Source organism: Empidonax traillii, unplaced genomic scaffold, assembly GCF_003031625.1.
Source record: "Empidonax traillii isolate 1590-97213 ecotype Southwest subspecies unplaced genomic scaffold, ASM303162v1 scaffold591:size1139884, whole genome shotgun sequence".
Lineage (NCBI taxonomy): Eukaryota > Metazoa > Chordata > Aves > Passeriformes > Tyrannidae > Empidonax > Empidonax traillii.
Genome location: NW_020955784.1, coordinates 1,019,509 through 1,039,366, shown reverse-complemented (window position 1 = coordinate 1,039,366; position 19,858 = coordinate 1,019,509). Strand labels below are relative to the sequence as shown.

At 36.6% G+C, this 19,858-nt stretch overlaps 1 protein-coding gene across 3 annotated transcripts in view; it reads left to right on the top strand.

Moving 5' to 3' along the window:
- Positions 1-18,473, top strand: part of BMP5 (bone morphogenetic protein 5) — a 56,561-nt gene extending 38,088 nt beyond the window's left edge. For 2 of the 3 annotated variants that reach the window (XM_027898327.1, XM_027898326.1), the window contains exons 5-8: positions 2,387-2,584; positions 10,293-10,369; positions 12,209-12,319; positions 16,134-16,746. In XM_027898327.1, the coding sequence (XP_027754128.1) occupies positions 2,387-2,584; positions 10,293-10,369; positions 12,209-12,319; positions 16,134-16,283 (536 nt within the window). In that variant the 3' untranslated portion in view covers positions 16,284-16,746. Of the gene's footprint in view, positions 1-2,386; positions 2,585-10,292; positions 10,370-12,208; positions 12,320-16,133 lie in introns of all 3 variants that reach the window. The other variant, XM_027898325.1, reaches the window with a different exon arrangement.
- The last annotated feature ends 1,385 nt before the right edge of the window (positions 18,474-19,858 follow it).

The following is a 19,858-nucleotide window of genomic DNA, read 5'->3' as shown; positions in this document are numbered from 1 at the left end:
TTGATTGTTTTGTCTTCTGAAAGTTGCAGTTAAACTAAGGTATATGATATGTTTGAGAGAGAAAAGTTTAATGATTAACCCACGAAAGTCAATAAAAGTTTTCCTGTTGACTGCACTAGAAGCAGATTCAGTGTGTATACCATTCATGGATTAAACAAAGAAGTTCTAAAAACTCTTGCTGGCTGCTTAGAAGATCAAGCAAATAAAGGAATAAAGTCACATAAACTGTTTCTGTGTGTAAAAAGACTGTGGGTTACAGGATTAATTTTTTATAGTATATCTCTATACCCTGGATAACCAAGTAAGCCTTAACTTGTGGAATCTTAATAGTCATCTCATTGCTGAAGTCCAAAGGAAACCCAGAGGAAACTTAATAATATTAAAAGTTATTTTAAAGGGAGTTCACATTGGTTTGAAGGATATTTTGCTTCACACACAATATCCACCATTGTAAATTCAGAAAACCTAGATTTAAATTCAGAAAAGCTTCACACATCTTTACAGTCCTCAATATATAAATCTAATAGTATTTTTAAAATGTCCACAGTAAGACATGAATGTTTTACAGATAAAATTAAAATTCTGAGAGTCACTGGAACAAAAAATAAAGAAAAATGGTAAAAATATTCCCTCTAGAAATGAGGGGAAACCTGGAACTTTGTGGTAAGAGGCTAGCTTGTCCATGTTGCAATGAATAGAGAATAGTCTGTACAGTTTTTCATATCTGACTTGCAATAGAAGATTGGAACATATAGAAATTAATGTTACTGAATTATTTAATAGTAACTCAAACACATGAAAAGATGAATTAAAGAAACACAGGACTAAAAATCCATTTAAAATGAAATCAGAAGCTTCAACAAATATATTTTTCCCTTGCAGTCAAAAAAGTAATTATCAAAATTGTTCAGAATATGTTGCCAATTACTCTGCTCCATAACTGCTAACTTTCTCAGTTCTTCTCTTGCCTGTGCTGGGCTCTCTGTCACTGGAAACATCTTAAACCAATTTAAAGTGCTACACCTGAATAAACATGTTGTAAAAGTGTTTATGTATTGAAGTGGGTCAGTTCAAGGTATGGTATTTGGCTGGAACTTCTAATTTCTCTTTTTACTGCAAAAGGGCTGCCAGAAGGAGGAAGTCTGAGCTGAATTAATATATTTGTTACAGTGGAAGTAGAATGGAAACTACTTTAACCACAAATCAAACTGCCTCTTTCATTTAAGCCAGTGATAGAGTTTTTTTAAAAAATATAGACTCTGGCTTGCAGCCACTGTAAGTTTGCGTTTGAAAAGGAAACCTATATGCTTATTTCTATAAGGTTTACTCCTATGCTTGTTTGCAAGTTCTTTTTCAGGATGATTGAGTTAACAGCAATATATGTTTGTGAGGCAGATGCTCCTCCATTGCCCGCATAGCAAAGTTTTCCAGTCGGTTTAGAAGAATCCTCAGGCGCCCCGATGCCGCACGGCGCACTCGGTGCCTGTGCCCACACCTCCCCATTTAAAGGACCTCTGTGTCCCCCACCCAGCACAGCTGCACAACTTCACATGACACTGTCTCATTTTCTGACGGTTGAAGGGCTCTGCATAATACACGTACGCACAAAAGTGTTTATGCTGCCAAAATAAATTCCGTTAAGAGCAAGGGTTTATTTGCTAAAATGTCACTGATGCAGTTTCATTGACTTGTTTTGCTTTCCTTTCTTTCGGTGAGGTTTAGACCGCATAATATAGTGAGATTACCACACAGTCCTGACTGAACAAATATTTTAAAGAAATATGCAAATCCCCTGGGAACAGAACCAGAGTCAATAATGCACATATTTCAAACTTTCTTCTCTTGAAAGACTGAATGGCTTCCTACCTTTACTGGTGAATGAACATCAGTTTGAGTAACACTGTACAGTAGTTATTTTTAAAGCAGAAGTATATTTATTATCTACACTTCTATTTCCTACTGATTTGCTTTGGGGATATAAGGTTCCACATGTCACTCTGAAATGATGCAAAAATTAGAAGACCACATTACATTTTCCTTTCTGTAGCAAATAGACTTTAATGCAGCTCATTTATTTTTGAGTTCTATAGATGTGTGCATGAGACTGAAGTAAAATCTCTGTATAATGAGTAAGATATATAGCACACAGAGACTGCAGTTTTATGCAATGGCAAAATATCTCTAACGCTGTTGAAACTTTTGCAAGTGGTTGAATTTTTTTGTCTTTTAAGTTCTGTTCAACAAAATGCAGTTAGGATTCTTAATCACGTAAATTCAGGATTATGGCAAGTTCCGTGGTATGTTTCAGTCGGTGGTTTAACTCCCACTGTGGCTTCAGGAGGGGCAGAAGTTCACCTTTTAACTTGCAATTTCCATTACTTTATAGGTCGAAGTATCAATGTTAAATCTGCTGGCCTGATTGGAAGACATGGGCCTCAGTCAAAGCAACCATTCATGGTTGCATTCTTCAAGGCAAGTGAAGTGCTTTTCCGTTCCGTCCGAGCAGCCAACAACAAAAGGAAAAATCAGAACCGCAACAAATCCAGTAGTCAACAGGAGTCTTCTAGGATGCCAAGTGTTGGGGGTAAGATGAAGCTATGCTTTGCTAGTCTGTTTATAGGAGTTACGGGCACCTGCTCAAACGCCATGGAGTCACACCAGCTCAACAGGATACTGCTCACTGGCTGAACTGTCAGACGCTGTGCTCCCAGGCCTCTTTTGTTATGTTGGCCCTACCAACATAAGCAGGATCTACCTTCTGTAAGTCTGGTCAGTTACAAGTACCATGGGCTCCAGGAGGGTGAAATGACCAAGTGGTTTAAGAAAGGCTCTATCTGAGCTTGAAACTAATGCTACACATTTGGCAATTGGTTAATATCCTTGCTATGCATAACAAAAAAAGTAGACAGTAAAGAGAACATTTGCACCACAACTACTTGTCTAGGAAGCCTCAGCAAGGGACAATGTTTAGATGTTCTGTTAAACTGTCTCTCAGCTGAAGAAGAAAAGAGGTAACACAAAAATCTGAATACTGGAAATGAGGAAGCTTAACCAATCTGAAAAAATGTCAACTGTTTTTGAATTTAGACCAGCTGACATGTACTGATGTAAATACATAGTATATCCCTGAACGGAGTCAATTTGTTCCATACCTACCTGGGAAGTACTGAAAATAATGCCTATGAAAATGTTCTTAGTCCCATTAGAGACTGAAATAAGTCTTGCTCCAGTTCTTTCCTGAAATACTTCTTCCAGCTTGAGGCATAAGGTCATGTTCCAAATATCCTCACTTTCGAACAAACATTTCTATTTTTGGGAACAGGGTGTGAAAATGTATCTTCCTAGAAGCATGACAGATCTAGTAACAGCATATCAAAACCTCAATATAGGTGCTATTCCTAAATCCCATGGAGTTTGCTTCCTTATACCAATAAGCAAATCATTATTTAGTGCGAGGAATTTAGCCTGGGAGTGGAATTCACTTATTTGAGGAGTGTTATGTGCAATATGCATTACTTATAGCCATCCCAGAACCTTGACAGAGGCAGGATAGAGACTCCTCTAATGTAATACAAAAGCCTTTCCCTGATCTTTTGCAGAAGGATGAATTTTACCATAGCAACCAGAAACTGCTACTGAGTTGCTAAAGAAGTCAAAGAAATTATTTAAATAATTTTTCGTATTTCCTGGAAAATGTCTACTAATTTGGAGAATCACATTATTTTGGGTGAAGGGAAAATCATCTAAGTACATGTTACAAACATGATACCTAAATATAAATATCACACTTTCAGATTGAATCCTATGTTTCTAGTGCATGACTAAATGAGAACTGAACAGATTTCTTAAACCTCCTTGATTATAGGAGAAAATTGCAACACAAGCTACTTGCTGGTTTAACCTGGGAAAAAATCAACCTTAACACATGCTGGCAAGTTGCATTGGCATGAGAATTACCTCAGGAAGAGCTGTCTGAAAGTCTAAAATACTTTTCAGCCTTGTCTGTGCCTCCAGTCATGCTCCAGAGTAGCTGTAAAACAAAAAAATCAGAACATCTCTAATAAGATGCGCATAATGAAACAAATTTTCTCCTAACATTTTTAAGGTCTACATAAGCATAGTTACATCACTGTGCACATTGATCCATCTCTTTCAAAAGAGATTGCAGTTCAAGAATACCATACTGTCAAAACAAAATCAGGTTAAGAGGCAATTGCACATGGAGTTGCATTAAAATCAGGGACACTGACCTCTGACTGGAGATGGAGGCAGCAAGATATGGACAGGCTGGAATAGATGGCAAAGCTGAAGGTAGGTAAGTCACCACAGTCTCAAACAGCAACATTCTCTGTAGCAAAACTCCTTGGAGGTGTAGCTCCTGCACCATGGCAAATCAGCTTCCATGCTCCTGCCTTGCAGTTGGCCTCAACAATCCCCATATCACAAATCAACAAACTTTTATTTGAGTGCTGTTAATGATCACTGATGGGCCTTTTTGCACTATAGGTGATTCACAACACTTTTCCTTTCAATAGCTATTGCAACAGTACGCATTAAATACTGTGGATGAGCCTGCTGAAGGCTACAAAGGCAATGTACAGATTCTATTCAGATGCTCCAGCGTGCAAAAAAAGACATGGAGAACATGTTCTTAATACTCCAATCACTGAGTCTTTGCAGAATATAGTCCCTCCACATGGAGAACCTGCTATCAGGGAAAAGCTATGCCTTTTACCTCCTCTTCACCAGCCCCAGGAACTGGGCAATACACTGCATCCCTTCAGTTTGTGGGAGAAGGTTAGTTCTCCAAGTTCTCTATAGCTTCCAGTAATGAGCAGCACTTCAAAAGTATGTCTTCATCTCTTCATATTTAAAGGCAAAAGTTTTTGGGAAAAAGACCAAAGAATTCTGACCATCATCTTTCTCATGGGAGACTCAATAGACTTTATTCAGTTCTTACTCACTCCCTGATGCAAGACACTTGACATAAAAGACACAATGATGGGCAAAGGTCATTGTGTGATGAAGGTCATTTGTTTCTAAGCTTGTTCCATTTGTTTCTAAGCTTTTTCCATAATCTTGTACCTACAGCATGTAAGACAGATGTTGACAGTGAGAAATGATCACCTACAAAGCTGGAGGTTACGTAGTCAGACCCATATAGGTGTGTTGTCCTTTGTATGTCAAAGGCTTTAGTTATACCTCTCGCTATTCATCAATATTAACTTCACTACCATTATGTCTTAATTTTCTTCTTGCTTTTTTCTTTTTAATTTTCTGTTCTTGGGCGTTTCCCCCGTTTTTTTTTTCCTGTGTGGTTTTTGTTTTTTTTTCTCTTTTGCCCTTGCATTCTGTCATCTTCCTTTTGCCTCTTGCCTTTTGTATTTTGCCTTCTTCTTTTTTAAGTTCTTGGACCTCAGCAATTATCTTCACTGTATTCTGAGCACATCAAAAAAACCAAAGCTCTACTGGGCAACTTCCTTCCAATGGACAAGACACTTTTTGAATTACTCATGAAGATGCAGAGTCATAAAATCAGCATCCCTGTGTTGCTAAGAACTTCAAGAGATGACCTCAATGCAGTATAAAGATAGACAGAATTAATCTTAGCATTCAGACTCCACCTGCCTGCTATGCACAGAGGATTGAACTGCTTTTTATTTACCCAGTTTTATTTTTGTCAAACTGTAGATAAAAAAATATTAAAAACCTAAACCAAAACTAGACAATTCGTTCCCAAAGTACATGATATAACTCTTCCTTAAAACCAAAGCTGGCCTAATTTTAATTTTTTTAACCTTTTGTAAAAAGAGTTACAGTGTAATTGGGCACTAGAGAATATCCAGATTTAAATACTGAATATTGACGTACACCAGAAAACTGGAAAACAAAGCTACATATTTTTTGTTCATAATGCAGTGAGATAAAACCAGAAAACAATGTTTATGTCTACATTTCCTATATTTTATTGATTTGTGCCACACAAATTAATTAAAAATTAGTAGTAGTTTGGAATAATATATACATGCACATTGATATGTCTCTATTTCCCCTGCCAAAAAAAAAAAAAAGTCCTCATGAAATTTCATATATATATATTTTCTTGCCCTCCTTCCACAGCTCTTCCTGCTATGTAGGGGCTTAGATTCCACTGCAGTCTCTGAATAGCTGAGGAACAATGTTTTCTCAGTCACAATAGCCTACAGTTTCTATTTTTCACAGAATAACCATACGGGCCTTGAAGCTACAGTACATGAAATTGAATCCTTGACATCAGATCCTATTATAAATGTCACATTTGATAATTACATGAAATATTACATTACACATGAGATTTGTCTTATATGAAAGATAGAATTCAAGGAAGTCTCACTTTCTTCATAGGTGACTTGATTAGATGGCTTGCAACCTATATACACAGATCATTTTATCAGGTGTTCTGGTGTGACTACTCATCCACTGCTGGTTAACCTATATTTAGATGATTCAGAGTATCAAGGCAATGGTGACATCTCTGCAATGACTTAGGTATTTATTATTCAGACTTTCTGCTATAAATGTAGAGACTTCTGCTACATCCTGGCACTACAACATCTGTACATGTTCTCAAACACAAAAGTGTCGTAACAGAGAAAACTGGCAAAAGCACAATCTTCAGCTTTCGTTTGTTTACCTGCTTGGGTGCTATCTAAAACCAGATTGTGACTTTTCTAACTTTCTCACATGCATATCTTTTCCACATTTTTTAGTCATAATTTTTTTTGCAAAGTGACTTGTATTCTGTATGTGTGAATTTTAAGTTACTGCTAATAACTGAGAGAGAAAATCTCAATATTTCCTTCCTATGAGCACTGATCCTTGTGAAGAATTATCAGTGAAACACAGTTGTGTTTTTCTAAAGTTAAAGTTCCTTTACTTTTGATTATCTTTATCTTACTTCTAGTGTGTGTGCAGAACATGCTAGATTATTGCAGACAATTCAGCACAAAGTATGACTTAGGGGTTTTGGTTATATTGAAGACATACAGATTTTTGAAAACTTGTGATGTCTCAGGGCATCCTGCCTTCCTTCTAATTGCTACTCCAGAAAGACACAGAACTCCCATGGGATGTGGGTGTATATTTTGACTTGGCATGCCCTGGGACAACTGAGATTATCTGAGATGGCAGCTACCTGTGGAGATTCTTAATGACTGTCATTGAAGGGCTGGGAAAATACCATAGGAAAGAATGCAGTCTTCATCTTTAAAAAAGGATGAGAGTTTGAGGTATTATAGATTAGAAAGCCTGACTTAAATTATTTAGTACTACAAATGACATATCTTGACTTGTGGACAGCTTTTGACACAATTTTGGCAGTCATATTGAGACCTGTGTGTATTCAACAGAAAGTAGGTAAACAGCCTGTTTAAAAAATAAAGAAAAATAAAGAAAGAGCACGCTACCAATAAGAGTAAAATTTGTGTGTGTGTTTTGAGTGACATCTTACTGAATCTCTTCTGGATCTTTTACCTTTTATTGGTAGTTTGGGTGATCGAGCACTCCTCCCAGATCTTTTATCCTCTGTTAACTTGCAGAGAACACACTCTGTTCTATTGCTGAGTTACTAACAAAGATGTTAGTCAGTACTGGCACCAATACTGAGCCCTAGTAATCAGCTGCCAGGTAGACTTTGTACCACTGATACCAGCCCTTTGATATATATATATATATACTTATATATATACTTATATATATACTTATATATACTTATATATATATAAGTATATATATATACTTATATATACTTATATATGTATATATATGTGTGTATATATATATATATATATATAGTATATATAACATATATATACCTATCCCAAGTTATTGATTGGATTGACCAATTTGACTCTAGGATACTATGGGAGACCATATCCAAAAACTTCCTAAAAGTACAGGGAACAATACCCCGTGCTCTTCAAAAGCCCACAGAACTGATCAACCTTCTTGAAGATGGGTGTGACATTTTCCATTTTAAATCACTGGAAAAATCCTCCAGTGTATGAACACTCAAAAATGGCAGGAAGTGAGTTTGCAACGATGTTGGTCAGCTCATTCCCCATCCTGAAATTCATCCTTTCTGCTCACGTGGACTCATGTATCTTCATTGTTTAACTGGTTGGTAACTATTTCTTTTACTATGGATAGAACTTCAGCCACTAGGATCGGGAACTTGGAAGTCCTAAGGGCAAATCTTAAGAGTAAAAAACAAGACAAAGTCATTGAGTACCTTAACCTGTTTTGACCCCTTATCCCCAGGTCCTTCACTCTACTGAACAACAAATCTGTATTTTTCTTATATTTTCTTTTTACTACCAATGTACCTGTAGAGGTGCTTCTTGATGACCTCAAAAGTTTCACCTCCAGCTAAGCTTTAGCTTTCCTAACATCTGTCTCTGCATGCCCAGGAAATGTGTTTATATTACTTCTGTGTAGTTCATCCCAAATTCACATTACTTTTGCTTCTAGTTCGAATTTGAGTTCAGTCAAGAGTTTCCCAGTCAGCCACAGTGACTTTGTGGCATACTTGCCTGTCTTCCAGTGGGTTGCAATGCTCTTATTGATGTCATCCCTCAGAATCTTGACTGTACTGTACTATGTTTGCTGCAGCCCCATCATGCCGCAGGTGTCATCAACATCCTCACCCCTCAAATCTACTTTTTATTCCTGTTTTGTACAACTATAACAGACTATTAAGGTGACTAGGCAAGAATATATAAAAAAAGATTCTGAGGCTCACCATTTGACAGTGTGGTTTTGCTGCAAAATTCCTATTCTGGGTTATACTAATAGAAAATAATCTGGGAATAATATAAAATAATTATTTTACTTTATTTGGCACTGTGTTCAGTTCTGGCCATCATATCTTCTGAAAGAAGCTGAAGAGAACCCAGAGAAGCAATGAAAGAAGAGATCAGGACAGCTGACAAGAAGGAGTTGACAAATTTGCAGAAAAGTTCCTTTAGGTCATATATTTGGAAGAGTTTTCTGTAAGGATAGTGAAGAACTATGAAGAACATAGGTTATCTCATAGTCTGTAGAACTCCCTTCCTTTCATTTTATGTGAAAAAAGGCCTCTCTCTCGTAATTATCCTGAGTTTTTTCAGTATCATTTCAGAGACCTTCCCATTCCAGCCTCAAGGCTTATAATGTTTAAAAAAAAAAATGTTCCTAAAAATATTTCTTTTCCTGGAACTGAAGACTTTGTTTCTTTTTCAATGTCTTCCTTGTTTGTTTGGGTCTTATGGGGTTTTGTTTGTTGGTTTGCTTTTCCTTGTTGACGTGAATTTTTTTGGTCAACTTTTTTTTTCTTGCCAGAATGGTTATTTTGGTCCAAAAAAATTCACTTTAAGCATTCTTGAATGGGAAACGGAGGAGACAGTCTGTACTCCCTGCTCTGTTGCATACCTCACTTATGGCATCACTTGAATAGCTCTATAAACCAGCTCTGTGGTGCTAATGTGATGAAGGCATGACCTTGTTGCCTTCCTTTCCTGTTACTTAGGAGCAGTAAGGAACAGATACTAGAATTTCTCCAGAATTACGATTGTCCTGGAGAAGTATGTATGGAAGGTTCTCTCTGTCCTATCCTGACACATCTCTGACCATGCTGAAACTTTCAGTCCTTTAAAAAACACCTGTTAATCTACTTGTTTATATTACCAACTAAAGATCATCAAGTAGTGAATATTTCCAGGAAATATGATACGAAATGAAAGCATATAAAATGTGCTGCTATGTGTTTCAATTACAGGCTTTGGGAAATTCTGTTGTTTCAGGACAACTTTTATCATTGTTAATTTATTTTTTGAACTGGGGTACTTTCTGTACCTGGAAATTAAAACTGTGTCAACACAGATGATTTCCCCGTATCTTAGTTCAGGCTCTCCCTTGTCCTCTCTGATTATCTGTGTGCATATTATCAGAGGTCTCCACCCAGCTAGCCAGCAAACAGACATCATGTAAACCTGTTTCCCCTAATGCTGTATGCATTATTTTGCATTTTTTGTACACAAATTGTATCGGTCTGCCCGTGTTCATTCTGCATGTCCAAGTAAACACCCAACTTACAAACAACCCTAGGAATATAAATGAGTTTAGTGTATATATATATATATATATATATATATATATATATATAGTATGGTTTTTATTTCCTTTGTACAGTTTGGTAAGCATCTCAAAAACAGCTAAATCTTGTCAGCTCTAGCAATGTGTCCAAAAAATTTATTAATATTATTCTCTTCTTGTAGATTATAACACGAGTGAGCAAAAGCAAGCATGTAAGAAACATGAACTTTATGTGAGCTTCCGAGACTTAGGATGGCAGGTATGATTATAAATGCTTTTCATTATCAGTTCAAATTGAGAGTATCTATTTTACAGTCCCCCATTATTTACACTCCGTTTTCTTCCTGGTAATTGGTATATCACTGATGAAAGACAAATTCTTTAAGTGCATTTTGTGACAAATCCCTATCGGTATTGCTGTCACTATTTCTTTATGTTTTTTAGCTGTTCTCTCAAAGATACTGTATACATTTGTGGCTTTACGATCTGGATTCATTCACATAAATTTAAACTATTACTCAAGATATGAATGAATCTGCAGTAAATGAAACCAAAATACCCACACCAAATAATGGATCTTATTTAATTTACACTTAAATTCAATCTGGTTTAGTGCTGTCTACTGCAGGTCAGAGAGATTTCACTGGGGTAGGATCCTTAGGGAAGTAAATCTTGGATCACTGCTCAGTGGTCTTCATAACAACATAGCTAATTTTATATAATTTCTGGGGAAAACTGGGGAATCCCCTGCTATACAGTAACAAAAAAAAAAAAGAAAAAAAAAGTATTAAAAGGTCATAAAGTCAGAGGAGGAGCATTATGAGAAAAGACAACAGACATCAATCTGGGTCTTTTTTCCCAGAAAGCAAGGAACTCTCTATAAAGAAAGCACATGAAAGCCATCAGCAACCTATAACCTAGACATATTGCATATGTAGCTAAGAACTCAGAGATGGCTGTCTATGCATTTCACATTTCTCTGAATTATTTTAAAACAACTCTCCAGGACCAGAGCAAGTCTATGAGGAGAAAAAGTATGTTATCTCTTTGGTGACAGCTCATACTTAATGTATCTAGCTCAGATTCTCATATGGCCTCATTATCCTGTCTGATATTTTGTAGTATATTCATCCTCACAGTAGCCTGAAGAAGCAGGCAGAGGCTGTTTTCCCAAGTCTTCAAAGCATAAGCACCCCATCCAGGGCCACAGAGCAGGCTTGTAGTATTGAACTCAGGCTACTGAACAAGTGAGCCATTGTATCTCTGTAGATCACAGGGTTTTTTAAAGATATCAACATATTTTTAATTTTTTTAAACACTAAATTCTGTTATTCTCCAAGATGAGCAAGGTTCTCAGATGAGTGGTCACAGTGGCCAAGGTGGCCATAGAGAAAAGAAAATATCTTTTTATCCCAAAAAGTACCATAAGAATTAAAAGTTCCAGCTGGAAAACCAAAGCTACACTGTACAATATTTGATCAGTGAAACCCAGGGTGAAATGAGATTAAAAAAAAAGATACAAACCCCAGGAAGTAGCTACTTAACCCTCTCTGTCCTTCCTGCAGCACTTACATTACCTGGCAAAGGAGTAATTCAGCAAACTAAACACACAGCTTTCATTAACATTTTAAAGTATTTTCCCTCTTGTGGTCTTTTGCCCATGCTGTGTTGCTAGAAATATTCAAAATGCGTGATTCATTGACATGCCAACAGGTAATTACTAGCAACCCTCAGTCTCATGCAATAATACAGCTAATGGTATTGAGTATGCTGAAGGAGGAGAATGCATTTTAATTACTTTTGTTGCACCAAGAAATGTTCATGATTTTTTATTTGGGAGGAAAAGTATATATATTTTGATCTTTAATTCCCCTTATGGCCTCATTAGCTGGTATTCAGTATAGATTTTTAAGTTTAATTTAATTTTCATCTCTGTTTTGCATGAACAAAGCAAGTACTTTAAAAAAATAGAGTTGTTTCACATCACATGCCACCTTCTGAAGTTCACTTTGTCATTGAACAAGTCTCAGTTTGATATAGTTCTAAATTCTCTGAGTGAGAAAAAAATATTGAGTAGATCTATTTGCTCTCATTTTAGGATTGGATTATTGCACCAGAGGGCTATGCTGCATTCTACTGTGATGGAGAGTGTTCTTTCCCCCTCAATGCCCACATGAATGCAACAAACCACGCCATTGTTCAGACTCTGGTATGCCTCTGCCTATGTTGTAGTTGCCTATTATGCAGTTGTTAGTGTCTTTGCTCAGGGTCTGACTCTTCTGCTTATTACTATTGAATTTTGATTGTTTCTGGGTAAATGATAACCCATTTCAAAAACATGCATTGATGATTATGTTGGAGAGAGGATGAGCCGCTCAGAGTGGCCTGGGTGGTAGATTCCCCCTCCATTTCAAATGCAGTAACACATGCGAGTACTGTGTCATATTACTGGAGAATTGTTAGGAACGAAGGGGGCCCCCTGGTCTGACTTCCAAGAGTTTTTTCAGTTTATTGAAGCTCAGTGTTAACATCTACATGCTATACCTTCCAGAAATGATGACACTTGGCCACTCTGTGGACCTCTGTTGTCAACTGTTGGCAGAGATACTTACACTGTAATTTAATGTGAAGCTTTGCAAACAGATGCATTTGCATGTAAGAAATTGTGTTCAGTCATGCCTGGCTTACAAATGCAATTTAAAAATAAGTGTGTTTGGATCTCTTGCTCAGCCTGGTACATGTAAAAGGGGAATCATAGCCAGCTTTCTGCCTCTGTTTTTTCTTGTCTTCTCCTGTGCCTCAGTTGGAGCAGCCAAAAAGATGATCTTAGTTGAAGCAGCTGGCTCGGCCTCCTCTACCCTGGCAGCATTCAGCTACAGAAATCGTGACCTTTAGACTATGCATAAATGCAATGCTGTGAGGCTGAAGTCTGGTTGGTTTGGTCAAAAATTGATTTTTAACCTGTGCTGGTTGAAAAATTGGTATTAGCACTGGTATTAGCAGAATGATTAAGAAGCTGAGGAATGAAGGATAATAAACAAGGAGGGAGTGGCAGCACAAAATCAGAAAAGGAAAGGATTACCATCTCTAGTTTGTTTCTGGAAAGGTCAAGATGCTCAACTGCGACTAGAGAAACATGGGTTTAAGGCTCCATCTGATAATAGCGAAGTATCCTAACCATCAGATTATGCTGACAAGTCTTTTTCTTTGATTTTCACATTAAAAATATGGGCCCAAAAAACCTTACCTCCTTCAGAAATGGGTGCAATTACTACCATACTGGGATACCACTCCAAACATCCCCCTCAAATTTAATCCCCATACCAAAAAACAACCCAAAACCAAACAAGCAAATAAACAAAAATGAAGTTTTATGTCTTTCTGATAGAAAACAAATTCTGCTTGTGAAAATCATCATGTATTTCTACAAGGTTGAATATTAGGAAGACATTTTTTATGGAGAGAACAATCAGACATTGGAATGGGCTGCCCCGGGAGGTTGTGGATTCACTGTCCCTGGAGGTTTTTAAGATGAGACTGGATGTGGCAGTGAGTGCCATGGCCTAGTAACCACAGCGGTGTTGGATCAAGGGTTGGACTTGATGATCTCAGAAGTCTTTTCCAATCCAGTTGATTCTATGATTTTGTGAGAGGGACATTTTTTAAAACTCAGCATATACTGAGACATTTTTCTTTCCATTCAGCTTTTCGTTTACACACCCTTTCCAAGTCCAGCCACCAATGCAACATTATTCCTCTAAACCAGAATTCAAGTCAGCAAGATTTATAAAAAGAAGGGAAAATGTCAGGTTGGAAATAAATAGAAGTGTGTTAAAGGGCTCAGGTGAAAGGAAACAGAAAATGCCAGTTGGCAAGAAATACAGCAATGTGTTTAGGAGACAACGAAGAACAGTTCAGAGCTAAAAAGAAATAGGTCAGCAATGCAATAGTTCAGCATTATGTAAACATTATCCATAAAAGTTGCCAATATCATTGAGATCCCCAGGTTAGAGTTCCCTCCTGCAATTATGGACTGTTAAATAAGAATTTGCCCAATGTTACTTTCTCCTATATGTTTTTCATGTCCAAAAATGATTAATTTCCAATTGTTAAGAAATGTGTGTAGTTTGTCCTATTTTTTAAATTGGATACTCAAATTTTTCCCTTTATTATGGCCTTTTTGTGTGTCTCCCTCTGCATGTACAGTGCATGCATTCAGTTGTGCAGCCAAAAAATCACGAGGCTAATTAAATTTTAGTTGCACATAAATTAGATGAGATAACAGTAGTTGAATGCTTTCTGGTTTAAATTATACAAAATTCAGATTTACACAAGGTGTGCACATGGGGATGGTTTGGGAAACAATTATTCATACGCCCCACCCTAATCCAAACATAGTCATCTCCCAGCTATATTGATTACACCATTCTGAAAAAGCCCACTCTTTGAGTTGGGAAATGATTTTTTCCTTGGTACCCCTCCAAACTTCACTGACTCTTTTTTTATTTTCTTTTGTAATAAGAATGGGAGAAATGCTAGGCAATTACCTCTCTCTCCTTTTTTTTTCAGCAGCTGAACTTAGGCAAACAGATGATACAGACCCATATAAATACAAGATAGGCTGCATTTAATGTGCTCTTTAAGCTTTCTTCTCTCCTGCTTCCCATCTCCCTCAGACCAGGCTCAGGAGATGCGCTGACCTCCTGGTCATGAGAGGCAGTGGATCAGCAGGTTGGCTGGCACTGAATTTGAAGCTAAAAATTGACCATTGCTGCCATGGAAGGCTAGCGGGGCCATGGAGTTTCCAGCTGGGGTGGCAGAGGCTGGTGGGACCAGGATTTATGGCAGGGCAAACATCTGCCTGGATGAGGCACAATCATTCTTTTCTTCAGTGCTTTGCTACTCATTTGTTAAGCCATTTTTAAGTGTGTGTCTAAACCTTTACTAAACTGCTACTTCAGGATTTATTATTGCTCATTTCAAAAGACCTTCTCATGGTAACAGTTATGTAAAAATTGTTTCCTGATAGACTGTTCTCTGTTGTCTGGCAAAGGCTCTAAGCTTATATCACTGCAAGACAGATGGCTCTAACAGATTTACAAAGACTTAACATACAAATGAAACCTATTACTGCTGAAGTCTTCATCCATGCCTTAATAATCTCTTGCCCTCTCTATTACAACTCCCTCTTCCCTGGCCTCACCAGTTTCCAAGTCTTCATCATGTGTAGAATATTACATCCAACCCTCTTTCAAGTACAAAGAACTTGTATTTCCCCCATTTTCAGATATTTCCACTAGATCTTGTTCACTCTGGGATGCTGTTCAAAACTCTTTTCCTTCTCTTTAGCCTTTCATTGATATATTTCAGACTAGAGAACACAAAGGCTTTTCTTCCTCAGCCCTTTCCCCAGACATTTTCTCCAGCTGGCACCCACCTTATTTTCAGTTCAGTGGAAGTAGAACTGGATCCACTGATATGTAGATAAGACCCTAGAATGCACTCATACTGTTTAAGAGCACATATCTTACCATTTCATAGGCTGAAAACAGTTCCAGAGCCTTTGCCTGCACAGCCTTTGCTATCTGCAACAGATTTTCCTCCAGGCTGAGACCTCAAACCAGGAAAGCATTTTTTTTTGCACATGCTTGAGTCCTGGTGAGACTCAGGGCTTGAGCCTTTGCTTTGAGTTAAGCACTGTCCTCCCCAAAGGTGGTATGCACAATATGTTTAAATGTTTTCCTGAGCAGCTGCCTAACTCCAATTCTTTTCTAAATTTCATCTGAAAACCAACTCTGTCTTTGCCACTTCTCATTTATCTCTCCATCTGCTTTTACTGTAAAACTCTGCCCGTGCAATTGAAATCAGAGCAATGCTCTGGAGGTAAGCTGTGCTTTAAAGTTGCAAACCAAGGAAAATTTGTGACCACAGCCTTCTCTGAATTGCAAAGACATGTTTTGCACTGATGTTGTCCTTGTACCTCTCTGTTTGATATATGAGCTATGTATTTATCTGTCTTTCAGGTTCACTTGATGTTCCCTGATCATGTACCAAAGCCATGCTGTGCACCAACAAAACTGAACGCAATCTCCGTGCTCTACTTTGATGACAGTTCCAATGTTATTTTAAAAAAATACAGGAATATGGTGGTGCGTTCATGTGGCTGCCACTAGAATAAAAAAATAATCTAAAACAGAGGGTTTTATTCAAAATTGTAATAAAGTCAAGATATGAGCCTTGCTGATGAAAAGGCAGGCCTAAATTTATTCCATTTCATGTCATCTCTCATTTAATTGTACAGTATAATGTATATAGTAGCTTTTATTTATTTAAAAGTATATAGTTTCTTTTGTACGAGCAAAATTTCAGAACCATTTATTTTATGGGTCACCTCACCACGCAGTAGAAGTTCACAAAATAATTTTTCAATGGACCATGCTGAAATCTGCTTAATTCCATCTCAATATTTTAAAGTAAAACCTTTGTACAGAATTTTTCAAAACTAGAAACTCCAGAACTTCTGTAACGGCTTTGTATTGTTAAAGGAACTAAAATACATTTGGTCATATTGTGCCAACGAAAACTGTGGAGAGGTATTTATTTAGAAAAAGACACAGGGGAAAAAACTAAACAAAACTGCTCAGCTAAACATATTTTTTCTTTTAGAAGTTCTGCTCCATTAGAAAAAGTGAAATGTTGAACAGTGCTTAAGTAAATAAATAGTAGATAGAAAATAGAAGTGAAAAAATTGCACATAATTGTTACAACTATTTTCTTTAACAAAATGAGTGTAACTGGAGGAGTATGTTACTTTTTGGCTTGTGAGCTGCAGAGTTTGCAAAAGGCTCCAGGCTTCGGAAATTCCATGTAGACAGACTCTTGCCTTTATCTAGGACTTTCCAAGTTCACACTAAAAATTGAACTACAACATTATTACCTCAAATCATATGAGTCTCTTATCTACTACACTGCTCTGGCAAGTATTTTTATAATAGCACCACAAGGTAAAATCATACCAAAAAACCACACAATCCTTCCCATTATATACACAGTATATACACTATATACACAAAATATACAGAAGACACAGTATGGAAGGGCTTTGCTTTATTTAGCTTCTACTTCTGGATATGTTTTGTGAGTGTGTGAGGAAAGGCATTGGGTATGATGCAGTTGTCACCTCTTTAATCAAAACTCATGTCCCTAGTGATGGTTGTTTTCAGGTAAAGATGAAAAACACCTTTCATAACAAGGCATTGGGTAATTTGCAGCCTACTGTAAGTCCCATCTGCTTTTCTATCAGGTGGGGATTGGTTTAAATAATGAGACTCAATATGGGATATTGTTCCTTTTATTTTGCATTAACTATTGTAACTTTTTTATAAATCTAAATTCCATACAATAATGTTTTAATCTCCCTAAATTTTTGGCCTCAAATCAAATCCTGTGGTTGTGAATTGCATAAAAAATTACAGATTACATTTCCTCCACCACTACATATATGCTTATTTTGAATTAAGGACATTTAATGTCTTTGGACACCCCTTTGTTTTAGTGTTATGAAAATGGGAAAATAGAAACTCTATTTTCTTTCTATTACATGGTTAGTTATAATATATGCTTTTATCATGAATTGACTTCACTAAAAATGCTTCATTTAAACCATTCTCAGAGAGCTGCTAAAAAATGCATAGGACATATCAGTTTCTCCTTAGACAGTCTATTCATACAACTCTGACTTCTCTGGTTATTTAAAACATATTTCAGAAAACTCAGATTATTACAGACTGATAAAATCACTGTATGCGTGTGACTGTGTGTATGCATGTGAACATGCAGCTGTCGTTTTTGCAGAAACTAATTTATTTTATCTTGCTTTTGGAGTAATACATAAATCCTTTTTATGCATACACTCAGTTAAAAAAAGAAAATAAATTAGCAGGCCTGATTTCAGTCTTGGGAATCTTTCCCCTTAATAGAACGGTTCCATTTTACACTTCCATCTCTATTTTATACTGACATTACCTACATATCTACATTTAGTTGCAGCTCATGCAGAAGGTTGTATGGCAAAATATGTCTCTATCTGAGTTACCATTTTGGAACAGTTTGATTCCTGGGTTGTCTTCAAAAGATTTACTGGTTTCTGTATAAACTGGGTAGGCGGATGTGCTTTTTTTGAACTCAATTTATTCTGAATGGAATTTGATGGATATTAAATTTTGGGTACCTTAAGTAATATATTTTTAAATAATGGTGTACCATTTTGAGACTAAGAAGCTGAAGATTATTGTTATATTATTCTTTAAAATATACTGTTGGAATATATTTCTATATTTTGAGACATAATAAACCTGTAATAATATTTTCCTTTGCTGTGATTTTGCTTATAAGATGCATGATAAAATGGCAGTGACTTGATGTGTTCTTTTAAAGGGAAAAGCAAGAGATCATCAATGGTTATGCATAGATTTTGTTACGGTTCATTTTTAGTAGAGATATTTTGCAAAATTGCTTTTAAATTGTTGCTTCTTAAACTGCAGATAGTGAAACATCTACACTACTGGTAAAAATCATGCCTTCAAACGATACCTCCAAGTGCTAATATTCTACTCAAAATATACTAGAAAAGAGAAATGTTTTTAAAAATTCTCATTAAATACATAACTGGTCATTCCTTTGTTTGAAATGAAGGACAGTAGCACCACACCTTCTACATGCTCTGGATAAGTGAATATATGCGTGCTTTCATGCAAACTTGTTTGGGTAAGCTCTTCTTCAGTAGTAACTAATATAGGGCTTTTTGTTCTTTTGCTTGATCCTATCAAATGCCTGTTATTTTATATATATTTATGCATAATATATACACACTTATATTTAATGCAACGTGTGCATAATTTTATCAAATATATACCCATATCTGTAGTTATGAAGCTATTCTCTAGTTATGAAGACCATTCGTTATCATTTAGGACACAAGATATTTGTTCTTTTTCAAGGTGTTTAAGCTTTCTGCATCATTAACAACTGGGAAACCAGAAAAAAAGAATAAGCCCTGTACAGAATTAATGTTACATTATTCATACAAAGCTTTCTGGTAGCAGTACATCTGATCAGTACAAAACTCATCTAAAGATATCTTGGAGAGACATTGGCATGGATCTCTTCAAACAAAATGATGATCGTACTTTGTTCTGTTTTTCATCTGTCTGTGGAACTGTCCTGGCTGATGTGTCCTCAGCAACTCCATGACTCTTCCTTCTTCAATGGCCTGTTTAAGTTAATATGCATCTGAGTGAGTGATTAGGAAAGCAGTAGAAATGGAGACAGGTAACTTTACCTGTGTTAAGGAGGTGTTCAGGTAACTTTAGGAATAAGAAGCCAGTCCTGTCCTGCTGCACATGAGAGCACAGCTGTTCATTTTGCATACTGGCACATATAAAACTATAGAATAGTAGTTAGTCTTTATATTATTATAGGAGTCAATTGTCACACCATTTGGGGCTTCATTTTGGTAAATGGTATATACATGAGCAGTGTGAGTTACACCTATGCTGCAGACACCCTAAATGAGTCTCTCTTTAGGGACAACATAGAGACATTACTCTTTTGATTACAATTCATCTATTTCTCTCCAAAGACTACAGAGTAGGTTTAGAACAGTGACTCTGCTATAGACCTTTTTGGTGATCAATGGCAATTCCTGACACCTTAAAAAAATATATTACATTGTTTAAAAGGTTTTACT